This window comes from Gymnodraco acuticeps, unplaced genomic scaffold, assembly GCF_902827175.1.
Source record: "Gymnodraco acuticeps unplaced genomic scaffold, fGymAcu1.1, whole genome shotgun sequence".
In the NCBI taxonomy this organism is placed as follows: domain Eukaryota; kingdom Metazoa; phylum Chordata; class Actinopteri; order Perciformes; family Bathydraconidae; genus Gymnodraco; species Gymnodraco acuticeps.
In genome coordinates, this window is record NW_022990702.1 from 364,673 (window position 1) to 378,994 (window position 14,322).

The 14,322-nt window shown below is 38.4% G+C and overlaps 2 protein-coding genes across 4 annotated transcripts; one reads left to right on the forward strand and one right to left on the reverse strand.

The window, feature by feature from the left end:
• Positions 1-5,664: 5,664 nt before the first annotated feature.
• Positions 5,665-7,857, reverse strand: cmc2 (C-x(9)-C motif containing 2). 2 transcript variants are annotated; one of them, XM_034231576.1, is made up of 5 exons: positions 7,548-7,857; positions 7,259-7,327; positions 6,666-6,736; positions 6,510-6,581; positions 5,665-6,404 (listed from the first exon to the last, which is right to left on the reverse strand). In XM_034231576.1, exons 2-5 carry the CDS (start codon positions 7,293-7,295, stop codon positions 6,321-6,323), a joined length of 264 nt encoding a protein of 87 aa, XP_034087467.1. In that variant the 5' UTR covers positions 7,296-7,327; positions 7,548-7,857; the 3' UTR covers positions 5,665-6,320. The 2 variants fall into 2 exon arrangements, with proteins under 2 accessions (XP_034087467.1, XP_034087468.1); XM_034231577.1 differs by lacking the exon at positions 7,259-7,327 and having other exon boundaries at positions 6,666-6,782.
• Positions 7,858-8,980: 1,123 nt separating this feature from the next.
• Positions 8,981-14,252, forward strand: cenpn (centromere protein N). 2 transcript variants are annotated; one of them, XM_034231572.1, is made up of 11 exons: positions 8,981-9,272; positions 9,392-9,437; positions 9,524-9,583; positions 9,869-9,942; positions 10,046-10,219; positions 10,308-10,409; positions 11,038-11,092; positions 11,253-11,362; positions 13,325-13,448; positions 13,699-13,839; positions 13,981-14,252. In XM_034231572.1, exons 1-10 carry the CDS (start codon positions 9,102-9,104, stop codon positions 13,818-13,820), a joined length of 1,038 nt encoding a protein of 345 aa, XP_034087463.1. In that variant the 5' UTR covers positions 8,981-9,101; the 3' UTR covers positions 13,821-13,839; positions 13,981-14,252. The 2 variants fall into 2 exon arrangements, with proteins under 2 accessions (XP_034087463.1, XP_034087462.1); XM_034231571.1 differs by having other exon boundaries at positions 13,699-14,252.
• Positions 14,253-14,322: the final 70 nt, after the last annotated feature.

Genomic DNA, 14,322 nt, shown 5'->3' on the forward strand with positions numbered 1-14,322 from the left:
TCCCAATCTGCTGTGTCCTGTTTTCCTCTCCTCTGCATAACACCCCATCACACATTCGAAACACAACGCAGAGTCCGAGGGTGTTAAGAGTATGTTTATTGAAATGTCCTCCTCTCTACTGGCCAACACAGGGAGCATATGCTGGGTGTAGAATTTTTCCAGGAGGAGGAGATTTCCATGCCATGCAGGGTCTTTGGGGATGGGGATGATGATCACCTCCTTCGTGGTCCACACAACAAAGTAGCAGAGACTCCGGTCTGTGATATGCAGCTGCCCCAAGGGCAGGACTGGTGCCAGTATGGGTGATTCTACTTGAGAATATATGACCCACCCTCCTCACGAAGACAGAAGGATGGTAACTGGACTGCCTCCGCGATGGTCATGTTCCTCTGGCTGTGTGGACACTTCACCTCCAGCAGGGCAGATGGCTGCACAAGTCCATCGGGTGATGCTCCCAAAACACCCGACTCACTCACAAAGAGACCAGACTTGATTCTAACACTGTCACTTGATAGGCCTCCACAAAAGCCTTCACCCCTTCGGCCTCGTTTACAACCCCCCAGTTGACAGTTGGCGATGTCTCTGGCCAGTGGGTTGTATGTCTCCTCTCGCTGTTGGTAAAGATGAGACACCGGCTGGACTACTTTTTAAGTGCCAGGCTTCCTCCACTGGCACTCAACATCTGTGGAGCTGATCTGCCACATGGCAAATATTGCCAATGCTGCAGCGTGGCTGCATTTGTACATCTCCTGTGCACAATCACAGACAGCGCTCTGCATCGCGCCATCGTCTCCCATGCAGATCTGTAAAAATAAAGTAAGTACCATTTGTTAGCATGCTATAATAGATTGAATGAGCAATAATACAAGGATGGTCCGGATCTGGGGGTGGGAGGGTTTATTTTTTCATAGTTTTGTCCTCTTGTCTGATTGTTGTTATTGTTTGTTTTTTCTGTATTTTTTGTAATTTGTGTTGTATTGGTTGTGATTGTACATTGTATTTTTCTAAATGTGTATGAATACATTTTTGAAAAACATTTGATAAAACAACAATAAAAAAGGATTTGGTCAGGATCTAGACTCAGTGTGTAGTTTATTAATTAATCAATGCTCTCTACATTAGGAAAACACATACCAGTGTACCAGAGGGAGTCACACACAGCTGTGCCTAGATAACCAAAATCCTTGAATCTACACACAGCAAATAAAGTCAAATGACACAACGAGAAAAAGGAGATCACACATACAGTATAGTCGATATAAAACTGTCCGCTTCAATCTGAAGAGCAACTAAAACAAAACACGGGAGTGTACCTTGTTCTTGTGAACATTAATGTTATCCACAGCATACACAGAGACCACGAATTTCTTAAGGAGAAAACTAGTTACTAAAACAAAACACGTTAGTGTACCTTGTTAGCTAATGTTAGCTAGCTGACATTAACGTTACACATTGCACTCATATTACTCACCGAAACCTTGTAAAGCCGGTCCCGCATGCTGGCTCTTACTGACTAACTCCCCTTTCATATAGGTACAGCTCTCAACGTGCCCAGACTTGTAGTGATTTTCACCTCGTAAAATACTTTTATTCTCATTCTGAAAGAATGTGGTGAAATGTGCTAACGTGACGGCCATCTTTATGTTGGTGACGCGTATTGTGCGAGCCGAGAGACCTGTAGTTCAGCGGTTTCACACGAAAAAATGTGTAACTTCACAGTTTTACGACACATTTTTATTTTTTTGACTTGCAAAATGTTCTTTTAAATTGACAAACATCATATGTGTCATTCGTGGCACAATTCAAACGGGATCAAAAGATAACCCTTCTCTCTCCATTGACTTCAATGTATAATTTTCCGCTTCCGGGGTCCCATGGAGGCTTTCGGAAGGGGAGGGACTTCGCCTCTCTGAGCTACAACGAGCCGTTAAAGGCAGAGAGTGAAATTCAGTGAATACACGTAGTTTACAGAGATGCTGTATGAGAAACCAATGTGAGTTGCGTTTATCTTTACCCATGGATGCACAATAAGAACGGACCCATATCGTCTTACTGCCACCCCACGGAGCTGTAATAATGGATGTATTGCACATGTTTGCTGTAATTCATTATCATACTACATGGGCTGTATGATCAGATCTTGTACCGTAAATGTTGTATTAAATAAAGTTAATATTACCGACATTATTAACGTCCCTGTAGCTTCGTATTGCACTAAGAAGCTTATTGCACTGTATATATATATATATATATATATATATATATATATATATATATATATACAGTGCAATAATTATTTCATGCTAAATGAAGCTCTGTTGCTTGGATATCACTAGATCCTGTTACAGCGTAATATAAGTACATAACGATTGATGTGTACATTAGCATCATTACTAGCTAGCCGCTAACTGCCGCCTCGTTCATATCAAATCCATGATAACATTTACGTGTACGCAAATTGACGTGCTTGATGTGAACGAGCATTTTGGTTAAAGTTGCGCATGCTCTATGAGTGCACATACGGGTACTTCTCAGGCATGCTGGGTAATCTGTGACGTTTCACTCTCTCAAAAGTTGGGCCATTTTATCATCATGCGCTAATGAGCAGCTCTCATAGGAATGAATGAGGCCCCGCCTCCCACGCTGTATCCAGTTCTTATTATACATCCATGGGGTGCACCGGTACCAGCGCTGTTGTTATTAGTATCTGGTGCTAGCTGCTCTAACGGATATAAGAAGAAGATGTTTCTACAATGATGTGGAGGGAGAGTCCTCTCCAGTCAGACTGAGAGGCTGATAACTACAGCTCAGTGAGGTAAAGGACTCTGAGTGTTTAGATAGTTCACTTTAGTCTAAGTTCAAACGGTTTGGTCACAATGTATGTAAACAAATATTTCCAAGGCACTCCTTTATAATTATTGGGATAAACAGGTTTGAAATAATTCCAATGTATACTATAGGACAGTAACCAAAAATATCCTTTAAAACTGGAGAGATAAAAAAAAATGAATAAATAAATGTTAAGGTAAAATAAGATATGAATGAACAACATAAATAAAATAAGTTACATTCATTTGTTATTGGCTATGGTAGGTTATTGGTTATGTTCACATAGTTATTTGATTACATCCACTTTTCTAAGATGACAACAGAGACTTTCGACCCAAACCCAGCTGTTGACTTGTGGATGCAAGCAGCTAATCACAGACTCAACCAGAGAGAAAGAAGTAGGCCTACATCATCAGCTACCATGTCTGACAGAGAGGAAGACAGTGAGGAGAACAGTCAGGAGGGTAGTGATGACAGCTTGTAGGATTACTGGTCGTGCTAATGTTGTCTTGTGTTCACCTCTGCATGTGTGTTCTGTGTTCACCTCTGCACGTGTGTTCTGTGTTCACCTCTGCACGTGTGTTCTGTGTTCACCTCACGTGTGTTCAGTGCCCTGTGTCTGGCAAATAAAGTCAAGACCCCCTCAAAAGTTACGGTTTATTTCATTTTAAGGATGAGCACCAAGCAACATCTCCAGGTGCTCCTTTGAGAACCAGGGCAACAAAGTTATGTGCACCCCTGTTTATAGGGATTCTACAGAAGAGGATTAGGGCCACATAAAACATTTTTTTGTGAGGATTTGAAAAAAATATTATTATTTTTTGTTCTGAGAAAAAAGTCAGAATTCTGACTTTTTTCTCAGAACAAAAAAAAAACATTTTATTTGGGAGAAAAAAGTCAGAAATACCGGTAACTGTAGATGGTTGTAAAATTACTTATTATGGTTTCCTCTTGGATCCCTCTGGCGCGCAGAAATTCACTCACGTCCTCCATTGTTGCCTACTGCAATGTGTACATCGCAGTGAAGCTGGTTCTACAGTTACCGGTATTTCTGACTTTTTTCTCCCAAATAAAATGTTTTTTTTTTGTTCTGAAAAAAAAGTCAGAATTCTGAGATTAAAGTCAGAATTCTGAGATTAAAGTCAGAATTCTGACTTTTTTCTCAGAACAAAAAAAAATAATATTTTTTTCAAATCCTCACAAAAATGTGTTTATGTGGCCCTAATCCTCTTCCGTAGGATTCTATTCATATCTAATAATAAAAATAATGAAATTCAATAACATGCTTTAACCACTAGGTGTCGCTTTATATCAGGTGTGCACGTTTATGGTGTAAATACAGCCTATCTACCAATTGGATCAAATATAAAAGTCAGCCGAATTAGTGTTGATACTGCAAGGAGACGTATTGTGTGAAAAGAAATGTAAGATGTTGTTTAATTACTGATATATTTATGATCCACGTCACGTTTCCAGTGTTGGCGGCAGTTCCTCATGTGTGTCTAGAAGTCTTCTCATCAAGGACTACAGCACTACAGAACTACAGCAGATATGTAATATTTAATGCAGCCGAACCGTGTATTACAATGCCGTTATGTGATGACTTTCAAAGAGAAAAGCAAGAACACTCGGAATAAAGTGTTTTCGGTCGGTTTCCGGTATTTGTTAATGACGATGTGATGTGAGATGTGAGACTGGAATTGCACAGGGAAAATAACGTATATGCCACCATTTTAGATGCGGATTTTGTTAAACTAATACGTTTGCGCTGTGGACCAACACTATACTTTGACGGGGAATGGGGTAGCAATAAAGATAACACCATTAAACAGTTACACAACATAACAGAAATAATATCGATAGCAGCGTCCCTAGCAACCACCTTGGTAACAATGAAAACGTTGTATCGACACAATTTCCTTAGTAATCTTCGTAATAACTAGCAAACTAAAGATCATGTACATCCACTGCACACATAATCTGAAATAACAACTCATATTTCTCGCATCAAATGACATCAAAACGCATTTTAATGGCCAAACTAACCTTAAAATAGGCATTTTCCACCGAGAATAAAACGCAGTTCGGCCATGTTTGGTTTTTTCTGCAGGGAGAAATGTGAAGAATGTGAAGCCATTGGAATGAATGGTGAAAAAAAACGTAGGGATCTTACCATTTCAGAGGCGTTTTTGTAGAAATACTATGTCCTACGTTGTGGACCAACGTAGTTATTACACGTTTTTTTGTGAGACTGGGTTGGAAGCATAGACTGTATATATAAAGGTTGGAAGACACCATCCTTACACAAAGAGAGGGGTCATATGACCACCAGCTGACATGACACGTTTACCAGCTCCAGTTGCTGAATGGAGAGCATGAGATGCAGTTCAAATCTCTAAAATATGTACTACCTGACCTTTGAGTTTAGATTTTCTTTACAACTTGGTCATGGTTTTTACAGAGTTCACCAAGTCAACAGACTGTAAGATATTTCTATTTCAATATAACTCAATTTAATACCTGTTTTTTGTTCATACCTTTTTAAAAATTACTACACATATTTATATCAAAACATTTTTGCCAAAACAGACCCTTGCCTATTCCGCATGCCATAGATGTATAGGATCTCCTAAGAACAAATAGATTCAAAAACATGTAATCTATTTAATTATTATTACAGCCTATAGCAGGTGAAAAAAGATGGAAGCCTTCACCATCTTCTAATGCATGAAGTATCATGTAAATACATTTAGTTCTTTTCAAGAGCTGCATACAAAGTTTCAATCGGTTATAGAAATTATGATTTACAATGATGACACGATATTGAAGCATGGATTAATATAAGGATAATATCACTTTATTTGAAAGCAGTTAAACTTGTAACGAATCAATATGATTCCCCATTCAAATAAACAATCAAACAAAAATGAATGTGTTCACTCTGCATGTTCATGGGTGTGTGTTGACATGAAGAGCCAGTGCTCATCCGGTTTTAGGTAATCTTTTACTTGCATCTCTAATGCCATGAAATTGGTAGAAGAATAGTCCTGAGGTGTCTTTCTAACTTCAACAGTTTGATGGAAGGTTTCTGCCTAACAACAATCTTTCATCCAAAGTTCTCGATGATGTTGTGTTTACTAAAATGTTCTGGTAACGCTGTAAATCCCAGTCTGTCCGGGTGATAACAAGTCAAACGTGTTGTAAGTAAGCTTTGCATCTTAACCATATCATTATTGGTATATGCACATCATATTTTAAATAACCTTTCCTCTCAAATAATATCAAAATGATGTATAGCACATGACACTTAGACCTCAATGCTTAATTACTAATATAATCCACTCCTTTGAATTTTCAAAGAGACAGAAGTTGTCACCTTCCTGAGACCATAGGGAAGGCCCTTTTACACAGTGTCATGCTTCATTCAGTGTCTCATTATCTCACTCCTTCAAACTGGTAGTGGCAGTGTTAAAGTTGCATTGAAATGTCCTTCAGAGATCCTCTATTATCCCTGCTTTCAGCCTCTTTTTCATGTCTTTGGCATGCTGCTTGCTGAGTTCCCGCTTATCCAGTCTCTGTTGAATGGTAAACAAACAAAGAAAACAATGAATGAACAAAGCTCAATAATCCGATTTCTTGATGTCGGTCATTCACAAGGTGCTTAAAAATAACTGACAGACCTCTTTCTTCAGGCAATGACGCATGGCACGGTCCACATCGTTACACGTGCCAAAGAACCTTGTGACATTGTGCTTGAGGGTAGAAAAACACAAGATTTATATTGTTATGTTTTCTGTGTAAATGAAGCAAAAACATTGTTTAGGAGCATGACATACCTCTGTGTGGCACTGCCTCAGAAGAGTGATGAGTTTGTTACACTCTTCATTGTGCAGGTGAGGCGAAAGGTCAGGGTGCATGCTGAGTTAAGGTCTTACTGTGTCACTTCGGCAATACTGAAATCCACAAAACAAGAGGAGCACTGAGTTGACAATTACGGTGGGATTTTACTGAAATCACTGTCATACACGTCATTTGGTGGAGGCCCGTTTACCATTAAACACACTTTATGCTGTACTCTCATGGAATAGGAATATGCTTAACATTCTCAGGATTTAACCAATGGTCATTTTCATTAATAACTTTATATTTGGTATTTAATTGTATTGATTGTGACTACTGTATAACATTTGTGAAATCAGAATTTGAGGAAATCTCCAAATTGTCTGATTTGCCTGGTGAACAAACCAAAAGCCAAGCATAGTCAATTTCAAATACACAATGATATGAAAGCATCTGGAACTTTTGATTTAAAAATTGGATCAAACAATGAATCGATTTTAACAACGACTTATTGTTTCTGTGCCACTTTCCACCATGTCATCTCAGCATTGTTATACTCAGGTAAAGGACATGTTTTTCTAAAGGATACTAATGCCTCCCCATCCCTCTCCTTCTTGAGCTGTCATTGTGATGCTGTTTTTTTCCAGTGGACACTTAGCTGCAGACACACACAGAGAGAAGGAGAATATAAAACAATGCAACTACCTGCATTCACCCTGAACCTATTGAATCATGATAACAATTCAGCCTTCACTAGAGATACACTAGGTATTTTTAGTGTCTCTCACACATTATGCTACATCATGTCTACTGGTTTATTTTTAAGCTATTTGATAACACAGTGCACTGTTGGCTGCATGTAAAGGTGATACACTTACCAGTGGGGAGAGTGTATCATCTGAGAAGTCCCAGAAAACGCTGGTGAATTATCACGTTAGCTCAGTGCTAGGCCTCTGCTAACGTTAACCGTATGTAACACAGCATCAACCCAATCAACCCAATATGACCCACTGAAGATATACGTATGGCTTTGGTCTTCCGTAGAATAGAAACGCAGATTACTACAATGTAAGATAACTACACTAGTCTTGAAACTGTCTAACGTTAATTTAACCTACAAAAACAGCAAGAACTTGAAGGACGTCTGTCTGCAACTCTTTTTGGTTTTCGTAACTGTTTGGCGATAGTAAATTGACAATGTTATACAGCGAATCAGCGTCAGTCTTTTTTCTCAACGCACCAATGGCATGCGTTCTTCTCATAAAAGGCGGGACATCTGCTGACGGAAGTTCAGAGAAGAAACAAGATATCTCCCTACAACTTACTTCCGCTTTTACTTATGGATTCAACTACCAAAATAAACTCTCTGTGGTTACATTTTTGCTAATAGTGCTGTTGTAAAAACTAAATACAGTGTTTCCTGTCTTATTTTATTTGTATTTAAAGGCCATGTAATGGTTTGTGTAATGACACAAATGTTTGCTTTATTTGCATGTTTCCAACTAACAATATTTGTGTAAGTTTAACAAAAAATATGTTAAGAGAGATTTATTATTCATATGTATTATTGACAATATTGTTAGTGTACCCCTGCAATTGTCAAATAAAAAGGGTACATTCCCAGGTACAAATTATTTTCTATTTGTGTTTGAAATAGCAATTGACTACATTTTTGGAATTTATATTTACTTGTTAATTTATATTCAGATTGTTAAAGAATCCTTTATTTCCATCTAAACTTCTTAAACTGAACATTTTTAAATAAACAGTTCAGAAAGTAAATTTAAATAGATTTGGGTGTCACCATTTTCTACTTTCTTCTTCCCCCTGCTATAAATGATCTCTCAATCCCTACGGCTTATTATGACAATTTTAAAGCAACCTGACTACAAGTTTAGGAACTGCTTTTTAAAATCAGAATAAGCTCGTTTTTCTAACCCCACCAAGACCAGGTTCGTGTAAGTGTAAAATATGAAATCAATATGTAAACATTGGTTAGTATTAGCATTGTTATGTCATGGCTGGGGAAACGTGCAGAGCCAGTTACTGTAAAACATGTAGCCTACTTAATACACTTTTGCTATTTTACGGCAGAATGATAGGTGAAATAAGTATTTAACTGGTAATCACTAATTTTTAGAATATTGTAGTGATGCTTGTTAAGTAAAGGGTCTAAATATGTCTTCCACCGTTTTGCAGATGTTCCTAATGTGAGTCATATAGGAGCAATACCACTCCGAAACAACAGAGGACGCTATAGGGGTCACGTGCACTATTCTCGACATATCTGATTGGTCCATTCGTGTTCTCTTTGGTAGGCGGTTTGTTTGGATTTCTTCTCCTGCCTGCCACACTACAAGCTGTACGGATTCAACAGTTTAATTCAAAAAACTATCCAATACAACTGCTAATATTATAGCATCTGAGGAAGGATGGATGAATCTAAGAAACGCCTAGTGCAGCGACTCATAAGAAGGATACCGACTAAAATGCTGAAAACAACGCTGCAGAAGTGGGGCCATTTGACAGGGGAACAGCATCGGGCCATGGATAGCATTCAGTCCAAATGGGCGCTAACGGAAAGCCTACTCGCTATTTGCGAGGTAAGCAGACACTTATCTGATATTATAGGTTCTTCTGTTTGATAAACAGTGTAAAACAGTACATTTTCTATGAAAATGCAAGCTGAAGTAGTAGTGATTTCGCTTTTTTCTGTACCTAGGAAAACGAGTTGGCAGTTAAACACCTCACAGAACTCGAGATGATTTGTAAGTAAAGTGAAACTATTTATCTCATTTGGGTAAAGGTAATGCCAAGTCCAATCCAATAACCCTTCTTTTGTCCTTTTCTCTAGATATGATGGACAATCCAGACCAAGGGATGTGGTATGCCTTCCAGCTTACCGACCCTGGAGGTAATTTAAAATACTTATTAGTACTATGGATATGGTGGCTGGAAGTTTGCAGCTATATTCTAACCAAACACTACAGCGGGTTACGAGTGAAATGTTGGTTACTTCAACCAGTCAGCTTATCTGTTGGAGTTTGGTTAGTTATAGTGCAGGGTTAATTGATGAAATGGTCTTGTCGCAGATGTATTCTTTATCTGTTTGTTCCAGGGATTTAAAACATTATTGAGATACATTTTAATTTACTTTGCAAACCCGTATTGTCTATTTAATAATTTCCCTTTTCCACAGATGATGCTCAATCTGTGGATCTGATGCAGTTCAAGGAACAATTTAAATCTCACCTAAGAGAACTTGTGAGACAAGTAAGTCCAATATTCCTCCTCACACGGCAAAATCATATAAACTATAACGTTTCAACATTGAAAGATATCGTTTAACATCCTATATTTAAACATTGCATTCAAGGTGTCCGTCAAAATAAAAAAACACACAGATGAAGCCGTTTGGATTCGGATTGCATGGGGAGACGCCTACTCTCGCCCCGACCATCTCAAACCAACATATGTTGTTCACTATCTTCAAACACCATATGTCTTTGTGACCCGTCTGAATTCAAAGCAAAAGCCCATGTTATTCCAGGTGAGGGTTAACTTTTATATAGTTGGTTATCAGGTTGTTGTTTCTTTTGTCTTTCCATTCCCGTTTAACAGATGTATGTTCTTTGCAGGCCATGGTTCTGTCCACCAGGTATCAATATTTCAAGGATGCCAACCTCAGTGGCCGGAATCTCACTGCCATTAGGGACCTGCTAATGAGGAAATATCAACAGGTTAGGTGTTTTTCAACTACACACACACACACACACACACACACACACACACACACACACACACACACACACACACACACACACACACACACACACACACACACACACACACACACACACACACACCCCACACAAAGCTCTGTATGCCCAGTCCAAATATTACTTAAAAGCATCCATGTGTTAAGAAGTGTCCTGATACAAACATTTCCAAAATTTATATTTTATGACTTTAATGCATCTTTAATATCTTATCTACATTGTTGAATGACCACCTAAAATTGCTAAAAGTTTTTAATTTTTATATTAATAACACAGAACTTAAATAATACTTACAATGTCATTTGAAATGTTATTTAGATATTTGCCATTAAAAAAGGGAAGTTTTATCAAAGGCTTTACAGTATACATCTATTGTCAATCATGTTGTTGAACTAATTTCTCGTTCAAGTTAACCCATTGCACTTAGATTTTTGTTGAGGGTTCACAATACTTCCAGTGATTTAGAAAATAAAGTTGAATTATGGATTTGCTGTAAACCTATTTATTTTACTGTCAGAATTTTCATGCAATTAAGAGTACCACTGTACAGGAAAAAAATGTTTTAAATGTTTTTTGTTCTAATTTTAAGGTCTTCCCCACCAAGTATCCCAGCCCTCTCACAGAAAGAAAACAAACAGTCACAAGTATGTTTATCAAATCATCATGACCAAAAGCCAGTTGTTCATGTTATGTTACACATACTTTAACATTGTTTGTTTAGCTATGTATATTTGGCATTAACATGTACTTCTGGTTGATTTTTGCAATGTGATTGGATTTATTTGGTTTTCATTCTGTTTACAGACCCACACGTAGAAAGAGAACAAGCTAAGCCTGCAGCAAACAGACTTCAGATGGCCTGTGAGGCCTTTGGTGGTGGGACGTTACCTCAGCTACAGTCTGCTGTTTACAAGGTATCCCGAGGCATGCTTTGTGTATTAAAATACTTAGCTTCATCTTTAATAGCTAAGTATCAAAGTCTAGTAAACAAAAGGCATGAATTGCACAGAGTCAGCATCACTCAGCATCACTTGGTGCTGTAATCATCTCATTTATCAGGCATGAGAATCACTCACCTTTCGGCGAAATTCGCCGTTTTGAATCCAAAATAGGTCGTTGTGTGATTCATGTAGATCTGCAATAACAATATTTTTTGGGGTATGGAGGGGTCTGGGACCCGGAGTAATCTGCAGCCGCGAGCTGTTATGTGCCATCATGACACGCATGGTGTTCTTTTTTTATATATTATAATGCAGCGCGAGCTGTGTGCTCGAGTCTTCCTGCCTGGCGGCTCTGCTGCTCCGCGATGATGGTCTAGCTTCAGCAGCCACATTACGGGTGCGTTCGTTAATATTAACTGTGTGGTCTGGAGTCACTGTGGCACAGACTGGACCGCTGGTGAACAGCTGTTAGAACGGGCCGTTCAGGTGTTCAGAGCAGAGCTCCCTGTCGGAGCGCAGAGCGTGATGTAAACTGAAAAGTTTTTCTGTCGCAATATTTTCATGGGCAAGCTAGCATACATTGTCAGTCACTATCTACTAACGTTAGCTTTAGCCTTCGTTTTCTAATAGTTTTTCATAGGCTATAAACGGAGGTGGTATAAGTATAGATCTTGTACTTGAGTAAAAGTAGAAGTACTCAGATCTTGTACTTGATCAAAAGTAGAAGTACTCAGATCTTGTACTTGATCAAAAGTAGAAGTACTCAGATCTTGTACTTGATTAAAAGCAGAAATACTCAGATCTTGTACTTGAGTAAAAGTAGAAGTACTCAGATCTTGTACTTGAGTAAAAGTAGAAGTACTCAGATCTTGTACTTGAGTAAAAGTAGAAGTACCAGAGTGTAGGAATACTCTGTCACAGTAAAAGTCCTGCATTCAAAATGTTCCTCAAGTGAAAGTAGGAAAGTATTCTCATCAAAATATAGTGAACGTAGCGACAGTAAAAGTAGTCGTTGTGCAGATTAGTCCATTTCAGAATAATATATATGATATGTTTTATAATGATTGATCTTTAAAGTGTTCTCAAAGCTGGTGAAGGTGCAGCTAGTCTGAATGACTTTGTATACTGCAGGGTAGCTTGTGGATTTACTCCAGGTGGAACTAAAGTCTGATTCAACACTTGATTAGATTTCACATCATTCATCCACATCTGTGAAGTAACTAAAGGTATTAATAAATGTAGTGGAGTCAAAGTACACCATTTACCTCTGAACTGTAGAGGAGAAGAAGAACAAAGTAGCAAAACATTGAAATACTTAAATTAAGTACAAGTATCTCAAAATTGTACCCAAGTATAGTACTTGAGTTTATGCATTTAGTTACTTAACACCAGATGCCATAAAGATAGAAAGACTAAGCCTTGCACAGAGGCATGACAATATATTTTCAAAATGCTCAACAGTGCTGCCAAAATTATAAACTGACTGCTACACAATTAAAATAAATGTTTTTATATATTTCTATTAGATGTGACTCTTTAGCGTTTCTGTTATTATTAACACTGCTGCTTTAGTTGTTCTGACTGCTAAAATCCTCTGTTATTCCTCATTTTAAAGCCGATATTCCGTGGGGTCGGGGGGCTCGGGTCCTTGTCACCTTTTCCATACCTGATGAGTTTGCATCCCTGATAATACTTAGTAAGGAGGCCATAATATTTTTGACTCATGGCTGAAGTTAAGTTTCTCCAGCTCTCCCCAGGTTGGCAAAAAAATGCATCTCAAAATGCATCAGATTGATGCTTTAAAATATGGAATATTCAAAATGTTCTTCCGGGGGAGCATGCCCCCGGACCCCCCTAGAGGGATAATATCCTTCTCACCTTTTTCACCCCTGACCCGTTTTCATGCCTGATTTATGCTCTGTAATCTTTACTCAGCTGGAGACAAAGTTCAGAGACCACACCAACACACTCATGACGGAGCGAGAGGAGCCCTTCAGATGTGTTGTCAAATTTTCCAGCACAAACCTCCTGGAGTCACTCAAAAACTGCGCATCTTCAGGTATTTGTCACAGCCATTTATGTTTTTAGAAAGGAAATTATACTAGCATTTTAAAATAAAAAATTATTGAATGTTTCATAATTCTGCAATTTCCATAAATGACCACACGAGGGCACATAAACACAAGTTTAATTATCCCCTCTGTAATGCTCTTGTGACATAATCTATCATGAATATTAGGTCGGTGCATTCAAAGTGTTTTTCTTAAATCAATCAAAATAATTGACGGTCATTTTGATTTTTTTCACAGGAATTGCATCCACCCCAGTCACACCTCTGCTTTCATCTATACCCCTAAAAGGAAAGAATTATTTTGTCATCACAGACAATGTACCTGGTCCTTCCTCACAAATGCGCCAAACACAGAACTGATGGCCGACAGGGGCCGTTTCTCAATGTCGAGTATACCTGCTGCAGAGCCACTAGTTCAAGTATACTATGTCATCGAGTGGCGCCGAAGGACTGTTTTAAATGCATGTTAAATGCCCAGCATTCGACGCCACTCGATGACGTAGTATACTTGAACTAGTGGCTCTGCAGCAGGTTTACTTGATTTTGAAGGAGTGAAAGCATGGCGCCATGTCTGGTCAACCCAGGGTTTGCTTTTATTGTTCTATCCTCAATCTCCTTGTTCAAGAGCCACTGCCCCTCCAAGATCTGTAGCAATTAATGTACCTTTATTACCCAGTTGCAAATATCTTATTAGTTTTTTTTTCTTTTTTTCTTTTTAGTGCAAGAATGTTATTTCTATGAAATATATATGTCCCAAATTGAATATAAAGCTGTAACATTGTTTTGTGGAGTATCGGCTGGTGAGAGTGAACTTTAGTATTCATGCTCCTCATAATTTAGCGTTTACAGTCGATGTTACAGG

Excerpts from the sequence above, each read along its gene's own strand:
- cmc2 (XM_034231576.1), bottom strand. The coding sequence starts at position 7,295 with ATGACAGCTCAAGAAGGAGAGGGATGGGGAGGCATTA. Across the intron at positions 6,737-7,258 it reads AGAGGGATGGGGAGGCATTA|ACCTTTCGCCTCACCTGCAC; the intron begins GTATCCTTTAGA and ends GCATGCACCCTG. Across the intron at positions 6,582-6,665 it reads TGAGGCAGTGCCACACAGAG|CACAATGTCACAAGGTTCTT; the intron begins GTATGTCATGCT and ends TCTACCCTCAAG.
- cenpn (XM_034231571.1), top strand. The coding sequence starts at position 9,102 with ATGGATGAATCTAAGAAACGCCTAGTGCAGCGACTCATAAGAAGGATA. Across the intron at positions 9,273-9,391 it reads GCCTACTCGCTATTTGCGAG|GAAAACGAGTTGGCAGTTAA; the intron begins GTAAGCAGACAC and ends TTCTGTACCTAG. Across the intron at positions 13,449-13,698 it reads CAAAAACTGCGCATCTTCAG|GAATTGCATCCACCCCAGTC; the intron begins GTATTTGTCACA and ends TTTTTTTCACAG.